Raw genomic sequence first — 16,300 nt, forward strand, 5'->3', positions numbered from 1 at the left:
GATTACAGGGGCACACAAGGGGCTCACATCATACCGCACCTGTGTACAGAGCGATTACAGGGGCACACAAGGGGCTCACATCATACCGCACCTGTGTATAGAGCGATTACAGGGGCACACAAGGGGCTCACATCATACCGCACCTGTGTATAGAGCGATTACAAAGACACACAAGGGGCTCACATCATACCGCACCTGTGTACAGAGCGATTACAGGGGCACACAAGGAGCTCACATCATACCGCACCTGTGTACAGAGCGATTACAGGGGCACACAAGGGGCTCACATCATACCGCACCTGTGTATAGAGCGATTACAGGGGCACACAAGGGGCTCACATCATACCGCACCTGTGGGCAGAGCGATTACAGGGGCACACAAGGGGCTCACATCATACCGCACCTGTGTACAGAGCGATTACAGGGGCACACAAGGGGCTCACATCATAACGCACCTGTGTATAGAGCGATTACAGGGGCACACAAGGGGCTCACATCATACCGCACCTGTGTACAGAGCGATTACAGGGGCACACAAGGGGCTCACATCATACCGCACCTGTGTACAGAGTGATTACAGGGGCACACAAGGGGCTCACATCATACCGCACCTGTGTACAGAGCGATTACAGGGGCACACAAGGGGCTGACATCATACCGCACCTGTGTACAGAGCGATTACAGGGGCACACAAGGGAAGCACCAACAGTCAGTAGGAAACTGCATTTAATCTAGAACCCCGCAGTGATATATGACTCATTAATTAGAACCCTGCAGTGATGTACAACATATGCTCCAGAACCCCTCAGTGATATGTCAAACTAAAATCCTGTTACATTTTCCCCCCGTGTAATCTGGAACCCCGCACGTGATGCCCAGTGTATAGTCTGGAACCTGCGGGGATGTACGACATACAGTGATGGGTGTTACCAGGCGTCAGCACCTTGGACAGGGTCAGGAAGCCGTCACTGGCGAGGACGTCCTGCGCGTTCCGGTCCATGAACGTACAGCAGGTGGAGCAGAGCTTGGACAGCGAGTACAGGCTGGCCACGTCGTAGATCATGCACACGTTCTGGATCTTCAGGATGGTGCACAGGTACTCGGACGTGGAGTCCTCCAGCTCGGGGAAGCCATACTTGTGCGCGAGGCTGAGGAAGTCCAGCAGCACCTCCTCCCGCTCATCCCGCAGGCTGGCCCGGCCCGTGTACATGTACTTCATCAGCATGGAGAACGCCTCGGGGCTGGTGTCCTGCAGCGTGATCTCTGCCTCCGGGCGAGACTCTCTCATCCCTCCGTATAGCAGCGCCCTGTGTAGTGTGATATACCGCGATATATGTGAGTATATATATCACACAGACAGCCGCCCCATATATATATACTGTATATGCACACACATATACAGTCATGGCTTAATGTGTTGGCACCCTTGAAATTGTTCCAGAAAATTAAGTATTTCTCCTTGTTAATTATTGCAATCACACATTGTTATACACAGGTTTATTTCCTTTGTGTAAAAAATTGAAAAAACACAAAAAAAAGAGGGAAAAAAATGGCAAATTGGACAAAATTTCACTCAAAACACCCAAAAAAGGCAGGACAAAGTTGTTGGCACCTTTCCACAATTGTGGATGTACAACTTTGTAATGAGCATGTGATGCTCGTTCAAAATCATCTGTGGCAAGTAACAGGTGTGGGCAATAAGAAATCACACCCAAAACCAGATAAAAAGGTGAGAAGTTGATTCAGTATTTGCATTGTGTGTCTGTGTGTGTCGCACTAAGCATGGAGAACAGAAAGAGGAGAAGAGAACGGTCTGAGGACTGGAGAACCAAAATTGGCAAAAAATATCAACAATGTTAAGTGTTGTGAATACGTTTTCCAGTTTGGGGCTCCCTCTTGTGGTCAGTGCTGGCGGTGCAGTTGACTTGTGGAATGAGAGCCACACACCTGTGGAGGAATGGCAATCTGGGTCAGATTGGGACTATATAACTGAGTAGTTTTCTCTTGTTACTTGCCGGTGCTCAATTGATTTCCTGTGTGTTAAGGACTTCCGGAATCCAGCCCTGCTCTCTACCAGAACTCCTCTCAGATAAGTGGTCTTTGTACCTCTGCTTATTGTTTCCACTTTATTATTGTTTTGTCTGCTTTGTTACTAATGCTTGATTCCTATTTTGCCTGTGTGGAGTTCTTGGTGGAATGGGATCATTCCCTGCTGGGAGTGTCTGTATACTTAGCTCCATGAGTCTGCAAGATATGTTTTGTCATGCTTGCCATTAATTCAGTCCCTCATCTGTATTAGTGTTTTTGGATCCCAGTAACATTAGAGTGCTGATACAGTGGGGGAGAGGTTGTGACCTCCGGATTTTTCCATATCAGAAGTGCTGGTGTATATTAGGGTTTTTACGGCTGCAGATAGTGCTCCTTCCTATCCTTTCCTATAAAGATAGTTTGGGCCTCATCTTTGCTGAATCTGTTTTCTAGCTTTCTATTGTGTTTTCCAATATCACCGTAGTTTTTACATGTGAGGGGTTATCTATAGCTTTGGGGAGTGCTCCGAGGCAGATTAGCTTTTCTTATATCTCTGTTAGAATATTCATTTCTTCGGCTGTGTCGAGACGACCAGGTCATCGTAGGCTCGGCCCACGGCTACTTCTAGTTGTGTCAGGATTAGGTCTGCAGTCAGTTAAGGTTCCAGCCACTCAGTTACTAGTTGGGATTCCGCATTTTTTGATCCTCCTCGGTCCCTGAATCATAACACTTAAGGTTACAAGTCCATCTCCAGAGATCTTGATGTTTTTTTGTCCACAGTGCGCAACATAAGCCATAAGTTTACAACCCCTGGCACTGTAGCTAATCTCCCTGGACGGCAGAAAAAAACTGATTGTAACTGGTTGTAACAGGATAGTCCGGAGGGTGGATAAGCCCCAATCAAGTGTCAAAGAAATTCAAACCATCCTGCAGCTCAGGGGCATCAGTGTCAGCAAGAACTATCCGTCCACATCTGAATGACATGAAACACTATGGAGGAGACCCCGGAGGACCCCACTGCTGACACAGACAGGAAAAAATCCCAAAATGTACATGAGTAACCAAAATCCTTCTGGGAAAGCGTCTTGTGGACAGATGAGACCAGGATAGATCTTTTAGGTAAAGTGCATCATTCCACTGTTTACTGAAAATGGAAAGGCTACAAAATAAAAAACACAGCACCTACAGTCACACATGGTGGAGGTCAGAGATGTTTTGCTGCCTCTGGCACTGGGTGTGGTGACTGTGAGCAAGACATCATGAAATCTGAAGATTACCAGAGGATTGTAGGTGGCAATGTTAAGACCAGTGTCAGAAACCTGGAGATGCGTCCTAGGTCAGGGGTCTCCTGCAAGACAATGACCCCAAATATTAAAAAAAAAAAAAAAAAAACAGAAATGAATGGAAAAAGTGTGCTGGAGAGATCTGAAGAGGCCGCAATGAGTCCGGATCTAAACCCCATTGACACCTGTGGAGAGATCTGAAAATTGGTAGAGGAGAGAAGAGAAGAGAAAAAGAGAAGAAGAGGAGAGGAGAGGGGAGGAGAGAGAGAAGACGCCTTCGGATATGAGAGACCTGGAGACGTTTATACAGAAGAGTCTGAGATTCCAGGTGAGAGGATGAAGAAGCTGTGGACGGGGACAGGAGGCGACTGATGGAAGGGATTTATTCCAGAGGGAAAAGGAAGAGGAACCCAATATTAGGCTATGTTCACACACTGCATCTTTTCTTAACTACAAATATGCAGTTTTTGACGCGTTTTTACCATATTTTTCGAGTGCGTTTAAGTCAAATTTATTGACTGGAAGGAGACAAACGCAAAAAGAATTGACGAGCTGCATCTTCAAAACCGCAGCCAAAACCAGAGGCACCGTGCGGACAGCAAAATAAAAAAAATGTCTGCCTTTGCTGAGGGAAGGAAATGCATGCATACAGATGCATCATTGTGACCTCAAAAATGCAGTACAAGGTGCAGTGTGTGAACGTAGCCTTAAGACGAGGGTGAGAACAATTGTGTCCATTTTGAAGTTTTGTGTAAATTTTGTCATTTGCCTTTTTTCTCTTTTTTGTGCTGTTCCAAAATACACAAAAAAACAAACGAGCATTTGAGATGATTTTTGGAAGCGATTTGCAGAGGTTGCACAGCGGCGGCCGGTGCATGGAGGGCTCCTCTCTCTGCGGAGCTTCATACCTGAAGTACTGGCAGCGGGCGGCGAGGATCACCCTGTGCGCAGGAAACCTCATCTTCTCCACCACGAAGGTGACGTCGCTGTACTCCTCGCCGTTGATCAGGGCGCCCACGTGCTCCGACAGGATGTGCACATGATCGATCTCTCCGATGGCCGAGTACGGGCGCAGGGGGTGACTGTTACTCATCCTGGAGCAAATCTGCAGCCCTGGAAAGAAGAACGGACGGGCAATGAGAAGAAGACTGGGAGCACAAGGACAAAGCTGGCGCCGGGGGAGGCGGGACACGAGGGCAGAGCCGGCGCCGCGGGAGGCGGGGCACGAGGGCAAAGCCGGCACCGCGGGAGGCGGGGCACGAGGGCAGAGCCGGCGCCGCGGGAGGCGGGGCACGAGGGCAGAGCCGGCGCCGCGGGAGGCGGGGCACGAGGGCAGAGCCGGCGCCGCGGGAGGCGGGACACGAGGGCAAAGCCGGCGCCGCGGGAGGCGGGACACGAGGGCAAAGCCGGCGCCGCGGGAGGCGGGACACGAGGGCAGAGCGGCGCCGCGGGAGGCGGGACACGAGGGCAAAGCCGGCACCGCGGGAGGCGGGACACGAGGGCAAAGCCGGCGCCGCGGGAGGCGGGACACGAGGGCAAAGCCGGCGCCGCGGGAGGCGGGACACGAGGGCAAAGCCGGCGCCGCGGGAGGCGGGACACGAGGGCAAAGCCGGCGCCGCGGGAGGCGGGACACGAGGGCAAAGCCGGCGCCGCGGGAGGCGGGACACGAGGGCAAAGCCGGCGCCGCGGGAGGCGGGACACGAGGGCAAAGCCGGCGCCGCGGGAGGCGGGACACGAGGGCAAAGCCGGCGCCGCGGGAGGCGGGACACGAGGGCAAAGCCGGCGCCGCGGGAGGCGGGACACGAGGGCAAAGCCGGCGCCGCGGGAGGCGGGACACGAGGGCAAAGCCGGCGCCGCGGGAGGCGGGACACGAGGGCAAAGCCGGCGCCGCGGGAGGCGGGACACGAGGGCAAAGCCGGCGCCGCGGGAGGCGGGACACGAGGGCAAAGCTGGGGCATGAGGACAGAGATGGCGCCAGGGGAGGTGGTGCACAAGGGCAAAGACGGCGTCGGGGCACAAGAGCAAAGCCAGGGCACGAGGGCAAAGCCGGCATCAAGGAGGTGGGTCACAAGGGAAGAGCCGGCGCCAGGAGAAGGGGATACTAGGGCAAAGGCGGCGCCAGGGGAAGGGGTGGGGTTGGTAGAACAAACAGGTGGAGGCGGGTTGGTAGGGGGGGTGGTTAATCGCACAGGTGGGGGTGGAGGGGGTTGGTAGAGCGCACAGGTGGGGGTGGAGGGGGTTGGTAGAGCGCACAGGTGGGGTTGGGGGTGGAGGGGGGGTGGTAAAGCGCACAGGTGGGGGTGGAGGGGGGGTGGTAGAGCGCACAGGTGGGGGTGGAGGGGGGGTGGTAGAGCGCACAGGTGGGGGTGGAGGGGGGGTGGTAGAGCGCACAGGTGAGGGTGGAGGGGGGGTTGGTAGAGCGCACAGGTGGGGGTGGAGGGGGGGTTGGTAGAGCGCACAGGTGGGGGTGGAGGGGGGGAGGTAGAGCGCACAGGTGGGGTGGAGGGGGGGAGGTAGAGCGCACAGGTGGGGGTGGAGGGGGGGAGGTAGAGCGCACAGGTGGGGTGGAGGGGGGGTGGTAGAGCGCACAGGTGGGGTGGAGGGGGGGTGGTAGAGCGCACAGGTGGGGTGGAGGGGGGGTGGTAGAGCACACAGGTGGGGTGGAGGGGGGGTGGTAGAGCACACAGGTGGGGTGGAGGGGAGGGTGGTAGAGCGCACAGGTGGGGTGGAGGGGGGTGGTAGAGCACACAGGTGGGGTGGAGGGGGGGTGGTAGAGCACACAGGTGAGGTGGAGGGGGGGTTGGTAGAGCGCACAGGTGGGGGTGGAGGGGGGGTTGGTAGAGCGCACAGGTGGGGGTGGAGGGGGGGTTGGTAGAGCGCACAGGTGGGGGTGGAGGGGGGGTTGGTAGAGCGCACAGGTGGGGGTGGAGGGGGGGTTGGTAGAGCGCACAGGTGGGGGTGGAGGGGGGGTTGGTAGAGCGCACAGGTGGGGGTGGAGGGGGGGTTGGTAGAGCGCACAGGTGGGGGTGGAGGGGGGGTTGGTAGAGCGCACAGGTGGGGGTGGAGGGGGGGTTGGTAGAGCGCACAGGTGGGGGTGGAGGGGGGGTTGGTAGAGCGCACAGGTGGGGGTGGAGGGGGGGTTGGTAGAGCGCACAGGTGGGGGTGGAGGGGGGGTTGGTAGAGCGCACAGGTGGGGGTGGAGGGGGGGTTGGTAGAGCGCACAGGTGGGGGTGGAGGGGGGGTTGGTAGAGCGCACAGGTGGGGGTGGAGGGGGGTTGGTAGAGCGCACAGGTGGGGGTGGAGGGGGGGTTGGTAGAGCGCACAGGTGGGGGTGGAGGGGAGGTTGGTAGAGCGCACAGGTGGGGGTGGAGGGGGGGTTGGTAGAGCGCACAGGTGGGGGTGGAGGGGGGGTTGGTAGAGCGCACAGGTGGGGGTGGAGGGGGGGTTGGTAGAGCGCACAGGTGGGGGTGGAGGGGGGGTTGGTAGAGCGCACAGGTGGGGGTGGAGGGGGGGTTGGTAGAGCGCACAGGTGGGGGTGGAGGGGGGGTTGGTAGAGCGCACAGGTGGGGGTGGAGGGGGGGTTGGTAGAGCGCACAGGTGGGGGTGGAGGGGGGGTTGGTAGAGCGCACAGGTGGGGGTGGAGGGGGGGTTGGTAGAGCGCACAGGTGGGGGTGGAGGGGGGGTTGGTAGAGCGCACAGGTGGGGGTGGAGGGGGGGTTGGTAGAGCGCACAGGTGGGGGTGGAGGGGGGGTTGGTAGAGCGCACAGGTGGGGGTGGAGGGGGGGTTGGTAGAGCGCACAGGTGGGGGTGGAGGGGGGGTTGGTAGAGCGCACAGGTGGGGGTGGAGGGGGGGTTGGTAGAGCGCACAGGTGGGGGTGGAGGGGGGGGTTGGTAGAGCGCACAGGTGGGGGTGGAGGGGGGGTTGGTAGAGCGCACAGGTGGGGGTGGAGGGGGGGTTGGTAGAGCCCACAGGTGAGGTGGAGGGGGGGTTGGTAGAGCGCACAGGTGAGGGTGGAGGGGGGGTTGGTAGAGCGCACAGGTGAGGGTGGAGGGGGGGTTGGTAGAGCGCACAGGTGAGGGTGGAGGGGGGGTTGGTAGAGCGCACAGGTGAGGGTGGAGGGGGGGTTGGTAGAGAGCACAGGTGAGGGTGGAGGGGGGGTTGGTAGAGCGCACAGGTGAGGGTGGAGGGGGGGTTGGTAGAGCGCACAGGTGGGGGTGGAGGGCACAGGTGAGGTGGAGGGGGGGTTGGTAGAGCGCACAGGTGGGGGTGGACAGGGGGTTGGTAGAGCGCACAGGTGGGGGTGGAGGGGGGGTTGGTAGAGCGCACAGGTGGGGGTGGAGGGCACAGGTGAGGTGGAGGGGGGTTGGTAGAGCGCACAGGTGGGGGTGGAGGGCACAGGTGAGGTGGAGGGGGGGTTGGTAGAGCGCACAGGTGAGGGTGGAGGGGGGGTTGGTAGAGAGCACAGGTGAGGGTGGAGGGGGGGTTGGTAGAGAGCACAGGTGAGGGTGGAGGGGGGGTTGGTAGAGCGCACAGGTGAGGGTGGATTGGTAGAGCGCACAGGTGGGGGTGGAGGGCACAGGTGAGGTGGAGGGGGGGTTGGTAGAGCGCACAGGTGGGGGTGGAGGGGGGGTTGGTAGAGCGCACAGGTGGGGGTGGAGGGCACAGGTGAGGTGGAGGGGGGTTGGTAGAGCGCACAGGTGGGGGTGGAGGGCACAGGTGAGGTGGAGGGGGGGTTGGTAGAGCGCACAGGTGGGGGTGGAGGGGAGGGGGTTGGTAGAGCGCACAGGTGAGGGTAGGGGGGGTTGATAAAGCACACAGGGGGTATACAATACATGAGCACCCATAGGGCGCCGTGTGGTACACATGCCGGACACCAGGGGGCAGCACGTCTCGCACCCGGCGCTCTGGGCCGCACATGTGGGGATGTAACACTCGGTGTCCGGGGTCGCACATGACACAAACACCACAGAGGAGCCACTCACCGGCCGCACTGACAGCTCCTTCCTGCGCCGCAGAGGGCTCCGCCCACCAAACGTATACCTGCGCCATGACGTCGGTACGCTCCTGCGCGGGCGGCCATGTTTACTACTGGCGTCTCCTGCCCTCACAGAATAGCTTGCCGGGCGCAGCCAGTAGAGGGCGGTAGACTGCTGCGAATGCGCAGTGTAGCTCTATATTTACTACAGGTCACACCATCTGTCTTCTCGCGTTTTTGTAGCTGCGTTTTTATAGTACCAGCAACAGAAATCTCGCATCCGCGCTGCTTCTTGCCTCCCCTGTGGAGCGTTTTTCCCCTTTGTAGAAAGTCAATATCTCTTGCGGCTTCACTGAGTTTTCAGTGCGGAATTCCCCATAGACTTGGAGTAGATGTGGAAAGTTCACAGATTAATAAAAAAAAGTGCATCTAAACTAAACATCAGGTATCAATAAAGTTGATTGAAACACAGGCAGAAGAACAGGGAGGTGGTGAAAGCAAAGGGATCAATGGCCAATACATTATATATATATATATATATATATATATATATATATATATATATATATATATATATATATATATATATATATATATATATATATATATACCAGCGCACGGAAATATAAAGATATAGCAGATAGAAACACATTACAGAGAGGTCCTGCAGCTGTAATGTCCCCTGTATATGTTATACACTCCCCCCCTTTATTACTTTTCATGGTAAACTAAATGGTGTTTTTATCCTTCTTTAATATATAAATAAACAACATAAAATAAAATAGTGTGAGGTCCCCCTCCCCTATTTTTTGTAACCAGGGCAGATAAAGCAGGCAGCTGGGGGCCGGTATTATCAGGCTGGGGAAGCCCATGATTATTGTGCCCTTTCCAGCCTAAAAATTGCAGCCTGTAGTTGCCCAGGGGGTGGCACATCCATTAGATGCTCCAATGTTAGCGCTTTTCCCGATTGCCCTGATGCGGTGGCAATCAGGGTAATTTTTAGGGTTGATATCAGCTGTGAATTGACAGCTGGCATCAATCCCGGAGATTAGTAATGTAGAGGCGTCTGTCAGACACCCCCATTACTAACCCAGCATTATATAGAAGGAAGAATAGCAGTAAGTTCTGCGCTGCCGTCAGGTCGATGAGACAGTGAATTATAATAAAAGGGTGGTTTTATTGGATCAAGTCAACGCGCTTCAATGTCTCTGACTTCATCACAATATAAGCTACATGTAGGTTACATAGTGACAGCAGTTTAAATAACAAACGTCTTCAAAAAGGCGCCAGGAAAACACGAAGACACGTGTGAGCTCAGACCACGAGGTTTTATCAAACGCAATAAAATTCAAGCAAAAATTAAAAAAAAAATACTTTTTTTACGTATATATAAAAACAAATCAAATAGTCACATATGGCTGCAGAAAAGACCTGTGCGTAAAGATAGACGGGGACACAAAATAAATACAAAAATATAAGTGCAAATGTAATGGAGGGTTTAGAGGAAAAATTGAAAAAAAAATATTTTTTAGGGATTCAAACTTACAAAGGAAGTGTGAAGAGGTTCCGCAGCAATGCTCCGCCAGGCACAGACGGGCAACCTGCCGCACCGGGCATTTATCTGGTGGGCTGCGGTGTGGCATTGCATGGTGGGCCGCCATCTTTTATTCTTCAGGACCGTCATCACCCGCCCTGGTTACGCTGCAGCGGCATTCCCTGTAATCTGCAGCGGTAAGAGGCTCCAGTGCTCCCCCACCCCCTGCAGACGCCTCACCAGTGCCCCCATCTGCACTCACTGGGAGAGTTACTAACTGTTTTCAGCCCCGACACAAAAGTAAATGTAAATGTTGCATTCCCTACTCTGGGCCAGGACTGGCTGATGGACGACTTCTGGGGCTCATGATAATTAGATTTTGCCCCCACTGAAAAAAAAGCCCATCCTTCTGCCAGAGCAGCACCAGGAGCTTATTTTGGCAAGAGGTTGTGATTGTGGCGACACTGAGTGGTCATGTGACCAGAAGAATGTGATATATACAGTCATGGCCAAAAGTTTTGAGAATGCTGCAAATATTAATTTTTACAAAGTCTACTGCTTCCGTTTTTCTAATGGCAATTTGCACATACTCCAGAATGTCATAAAGAGTGATCAGCTTAACAGCAATTACTTGCAAAGTCAATATTGGCTAAGAAAATGAACTTTAACCCCCAAAACACATTTCAACATCATTGCATTCCTGCCTTAAAAGGAGCAGCTAACATTGTTTTAGTGATTGTTCCAGTAACACAGGTGTGGGTGTTGATGAGGACAGGGCTGGCGATCAATCAGTCATGATTAAGTAAGAATGACACCACTGGACACTTTAAAAGGAGGCTGGTGCTTGGTATCATTGTTTCTCTTCAGTTAACCATGGTTATCTCTAAAGAAACACGTGCAGCCATCATTGCTCTGCACAAAAATGGCCTAACAGGGAAGAGTATCGCAGCTACAAAGATTGCACCTCCGTCAACAATCTATCGCATCATCAAGAACTTCAAGGAGAGAGCTTCCATTGTTGCCAAAAAGGCTCCAGGGCGCCCAAGAAGGACCAGCAAACGCCAGGACCGTATCTTAAACCTGTTTCAGCTGCGGGATGGGACTCCCAGCAGTGGCGAGCTAGCGCAGCAATGGCAGCAGGCGGGTGTGAGGGCTTCTGCACGCACTGTGAGGTGGAGACTGCTTGAGCAAGGCCTGGTTTCAAGGAGGGCAGCAAAGAAGCCACTTCTCTCCAGAAAAAACATCAGGGACCGACTGATATTCTGCAGAAGGTACAGGGAGTGGACTGCTGAGGACTGGGGGAAAGTCATTTCTCAGATGAATCCCCTTTTCGATTGTTTGGGACATCTGGAAACAGCTTATTAGGAGAAGAAGAGGTGACGCTACCATCAGTCTTGTCTCATGCCAACTGTTAAGCATCCGGAAACCATTCATGTGGGGGGTTGCTTCTCAGCCAAGGGAATCGCACCACTCACAGTCTTGCCTAAAAACACCGCCATGAATAAAAAATGGTACCAGAATGTCCTCCAAGAGCAACTTCTCCCAACCGTCCAAGAGCAGGCGCCCAACAATGCCTTTTCCAGCATGATGGAGCACCTTGCCATAAAGCAAAGGTGATCACTAAATGGCTCAAGGAACAAAACATAGAGATTTTGGGTCCATGGCCTGGAAACTCCCCAGATCTTAATCCCATTGAGAACTTGTGGGCAATCATCAAGAGACGGGTGGACAAACAAAAACCAACAAATTCTGGCAAAATGCAAGCATTGCTTATGCAAGAATGGACAGCGAAAAGTCAGGATTTGCTCCAGAAGGTGATTGAGAGCATGCCCGGGAGAATTGCAGAGGTCCTGAAGAAGAAGGGGCAACACTGCAAATATTCACTTGCTGCATTAACTCATTCTGTCAATAGAACCTTCTGGTCTCATAATATGATTGCAACTATATTTCTGTATGTGATGTAACATCAGACAAACACAATTAAAAACCAGAGGGAACAGATCATGTGAAAATAGCATTGTGCTGTCATTCTCAAAACTTTTGGCCATGACTGTATATATCCAGTGTGTCCACCCATATCCTGTCCACTGCCATTAACTTGAGAAGGGCGGCAGCTATAGGCATAGAAGTGGTGTCTAGGTATAGTAAAGTAGCCATGCGCTACGCAATGAAACCACCTATAGCGCCACCTGGTGGAAAACAACGGAGTTAGTATTTTTATCTCGAAAACAGAACGAGATAGAGAAGAAAAGTGAATTAAAAAATTGTAGGGCATCATCAATTCAATACAAATCAACACCTACGCTACAGAAATTGAGGGTAAAGGTGCTGGACCGGCCGAGCGTCTCCAGACCTAAACCCTATGGAGCATATGTGAAACCTCTTCACACGGAAGGTGGAGGAGCGCAAGGTCTGTAACATCCAACAGCTCCGAGATGTCATCATGGAGGATGAAGAGGATCCAGCGGCTCCTGTGAAGCTCTAGTCACCTCCAGACCCAGGAGAAGTAAGGCCGTGCTGGAAAATAATGGCGGTCACACAAAATATTCAAACCATGGGGCACAATGTGGCCATTATCACTTAGGGGTGTACTCACTTTTGTTGCCAGCGGTGTACAGATTAATGATTGTGTGTTGTGTTATCTAGAGGACACCAAATTTACACTGTTTTACAAGCTGCACACTGACACTGTACATTGCATCAAAGTCCGTCAGTGTTCTCCCATGAAAAGATGTAATTAAATATTTACAAAAATGTGAGGGGTGTACTCACTTTGTGATATACTTTATATGTATGCCCCCAGAGGTAACTGTTTTTCAGCTCTTCCACTTCGTGCATTGGCTTTACCAGTCTTGGAGTACCACCAGTAATTTATAATGAGGCCCTCCTCTACTCTACTCTACTTTATAATGAGGCTCTCCTCTACTATAATTTATTATGAGGCCCTCCTCTACTATAATTTATAATGAGGCCCTCCTCTACTCTACTTTATAATGAGGCTCTCCTCTACTATAATTTATAATGAGGCCCTCCTCTACTCTACTCTACTTTATAATGAGGCTCTCCTCTACTATAATTTATTATGAGGCTCTCCTCTACTATAATTTATAATGAGGCCCTCCTCTACTCTACTCTACTTTATAATGAGGCTCTCCTCTACTATAATTTATAATGAGGCCCTCCTCTACTATAATTTATTATGAGGCCCTCCTCTACTCTACTCTACTTTATAATGAGGCTCTCCTCTACTATAATTTATTATGAGGCTCTCCTCTACTATAATTTATAATGAGGCCCTCCTCTACTCTACTCTACTTTATAATGAGGCTCTCCTCTACTATAATTTATAATGAGGCCCTCCTCTACTATAATTTATAATGAGGCCCTCCTCTACTCTACTCTACTTTATAATGAGGCTCTCCTCTACTATAATTTATAATGAGGCCCTCCTCTACTATAATTTATAATGAGGCCCTCCTCTACTCTACTTTATAATGAGGCCCTCCTCTACTATAATTTATAATGAGGCCCTCCTCTACTCTACTTTATAATGAGGCCCTCCTCTACTATAATTTATTATGAGGCCCTCCTCTACTCTACTCTACTTTATAATGAGGCTCTCCTCTACTATAATTTATAATGAGGCCCTCCTCTACTCTACTCTACTTTATAATGAGGCTCTCCTCTACTATAATTTATTATGAGGCTCTCCTCTACTATAATTTATAATGAGGCCCTCCTCTACTCTACTCTACTTTATAATGAGGCTCTCCTCTACTATAATTTATAATGAGGCCCTCCTCTACTCTACTCTACTTTATAATGAGGCTCTCCTCTACTATAATTTATAATGAGGCCCTCCTCTACTATAATTTATAATGAGGCCCTCCTCTACTATAATTTATTATGAGGCCCTCCTCTACTCTACTCTACTTTATAATGAGGCTCTCCTCTACTATAATTTATAATGAGGCCCTCCTCTACTCTACTTTATAATGAGGCCCTCCTCTACTATAATTTATTATGAGGCCCTCCTCTACTCTACTCTACTTTATAATGAGGCCCTCCTCTACTATAATTTATTATGAGGCCCTCCTCTACTCTACTCTACTTTATAATGAGGCTCTCCTCTACTATAATTTATAATGATCAAAGTGGAGAAGGAGAAGGGGTTAAACCCGCGCAATCCGCCAGATAAATTCAGAGGAGATGTTGATAATTCAGAACATTCTTTTATTCCATGGGTCTACGCGTTTCAAGGTCTGTGACCTCTTCTTCAGGACCAGTAAATCAACACTCAGTGAGTGTTGATTTACTGGTCCTGAAGAAGAGGTCACAGACCTTGAAACGCGTAGACCCATGGAATAAAAGAATGTTCTGAATTATCAACATCTCCTCTGAATTTATCTGGCGGATTGCGCGGGTTTAACCCCTTCTCCTTCTCCACTTTGATCTGCAAACACGTGGGGCCGCTGCAGCCGCCATTATCTGATGCTATCTATGGTGGTTGTGACCTCTCACAACCTGAATCGGTGAGTGTATTTTGATATATGCTAAACCGTATGTGTAATCTGGTAAAACCCTATCAGCGCTTCTCTTTTCTAGTTTCCATAATAATTTATAATGAGGCCCTCCTCTACTCTACTCTACTTTATAATGAGGCCCTCCTCTACTATAATTTATTATGAGGCCCTCCTCTACTATAATTTATAATGAGGCCCTCCTCTACTCTACTCTACTTTATAATGAGGCTCTCCTCTACTATAATTTATAATGAGGCCCTCCTCTACTCTACTCTACTTTATAATGAGGCTCTCCTCTACTATAATTTATAATGAGGCTCTCCTCTACTATAATTTATAATGAGGCCCTCCTCTACTATAATTTATTATGAGGCCCTCCTCTACTATAATTTATAATGAGGCCTTCCTCTACTATAATTTATAATGCAGCCCTCCTCTACTTGTCTTCCAGGGAGTATTGTGTTCCCTCCCTCTAATTTCTGGCAGCCCTTGCACTTAGTGCAAAAGGTTTATTACTGCAGGCATCGCTGCTGAAAAAGGGATAATTTACCATTATAGGCATATTGTCACACGTTGTTTGGCTCCTAACTTGCTGAGTGTCATGGCGGTATCAGACGTTGTTCAGACCACAGACTCTGACACTCAACACTATGGTTTTTCTGGTGTTTCTGAGTTGCACAAGCGGGCTCGGGCATCGACCAGCTGTTTGCTCACTAGTCATTGGGGTTGCAGGAGTTAATTTCTGCTAGCCTACTGGTTACTTTTTGGATCATATGGTGCAGGAGACCTATCACAGTTACTCCCCACCTTTTTAAGATGGAGCAACTTGTCTTTTCATGCTGACTATAGCTCTTTGCTTATCCGGTCCATGTACTGTTGTGTTCCAATAACTGGTGATTTACTGCATGTTGGTTGGTGTGTTGTGGAATTCCTCCTGTCGTCTGGTTGTTTTTCTTTATTTTTCATACAAACTTTATTTTTACTTTTTCTTTATTTTACTAGTCCTCCTAAGGGACTACATCACTGCAGTGTCCGAACGCTTGTTCATTTCTGTTGATCAGAGTTGCACAGCTCTGACCAGCAGAAATGCAGTGTTCCTGTGAGAGCCTACTGAAGGACGAACAGTGCCAAAAGGTTATTGGATGGCAGATAATACCCAGTCTTGGAGTCACACTTTTAAAAAAAAGATTGTATTAGAATTGAATCACAGACCCCCACTACATCTCTTTCAGGGTGTACTGCAATGCCTCCTTGTAATTTTAGCTAGGCCTCTCACTGAGTACATAGGCTTTTCCAGTTTGGAAGTCAGAATGTTTTTAAAATTCTACCAAAATCTGAGTCTTTTCTCTGTCTCTGTGTCTATTGCCAGCTGTATTACAGTGCCTCCTACTTTTCAGCAGTCCTTGCACTTAGTGCATTGGATTTACCAGTCTAGGGCTTCCACCTCTTAAAAATAGTCAAAAACTGTCTGAGGCCCTCCCCTACGTGTCTTCCAGGGGGTATTGCAGTTCCTCCTTCTAAATTTTGCTAGCCCTTGTAGTTAGTGGGACTGCTACTGTCATAAAGACTATGCACTAACATTTTTAACAGAATGTGCATGAGGCCTCTTCTATGTCTAATACAGGGTGCATCAGAGTCCCTCCTCTATGTGTAATACAGGGTGTATCAAAGTCCCTACTCTCTGTTATACAGGGTATATCAGAGTCCCTTCTCTGTGTTATACAGGGTGTATCAGAGTCCCTCCTCTATGTGTAATACAGGGTGTATCAGAGTCCCTCCTCTATGTGTAATACAGGGTGTAACGGAGTCCCTCCTCTATGTGTAATACAGGGTGTATGGGAGTCCCTCCTCTATGTATAATACAGGGTGTATCAGAGTCCCTCCTCTATATGTAATACAGGGTGTATCAGAGTCCCTCCTCTATATGTAATACAGGATGTATCGCAGTCCCTCCTC

General features: G+C 50.6%; 1 protein-coding gene across 1 annotated transcript in view; it reads right to left on the minus strand.

The window, feature by feature from the left end:
- LOC142295839 (BTB/POZ domain-containing protein 9-like) overlaps positions 1 to 8,376 on the minus strand; it is a 75,683-nt gene extending 67,307 nt beyond the window's left edge. Inside the window, exons 1-3 of the mRNA XM_075338921.1 lie at positions 8,295 to 8,376; positions 4,220 to 4,424; positions 944 to 1,307 (exon numbers count right to left, since the gene is read on the minus strand). Of these exons, the coding sequence (XP_075195036.1) occupies positions 944 to 1,307; positions 4,220 to 4,424; positions 8,295 to 8,361 (636 nt within the window). The 5' untranslated portion in view covers positions 8,362 to 8,376. The remainder of the gene's footprint in view (positions 1 to 943; positions 1,308 to 4,219; positions 4,425 to 8,294) is intronic.
- Between the last annotated feature and the right edge of the window lie 7,924 nt (positions 8,377 to 16,300).

The sequence above is a fragment of the Anomaloglossus baeobatrachus genome, chromosome 3 (genome assembly GCF_048569485.1).
Source record: "Anomaloglossus baeobatrachus isolate aAnoBae1 chromosome 3, aAnoBae1.hap1, whole genome shotgun sequence".
NCBI classification, from domain to species: Eukaryota; Metazoa; Chordata; class Amphibia; order Anura; family Aromobatidae; genus Anomaloglossus; species Anomaloglossus baeobatrachus.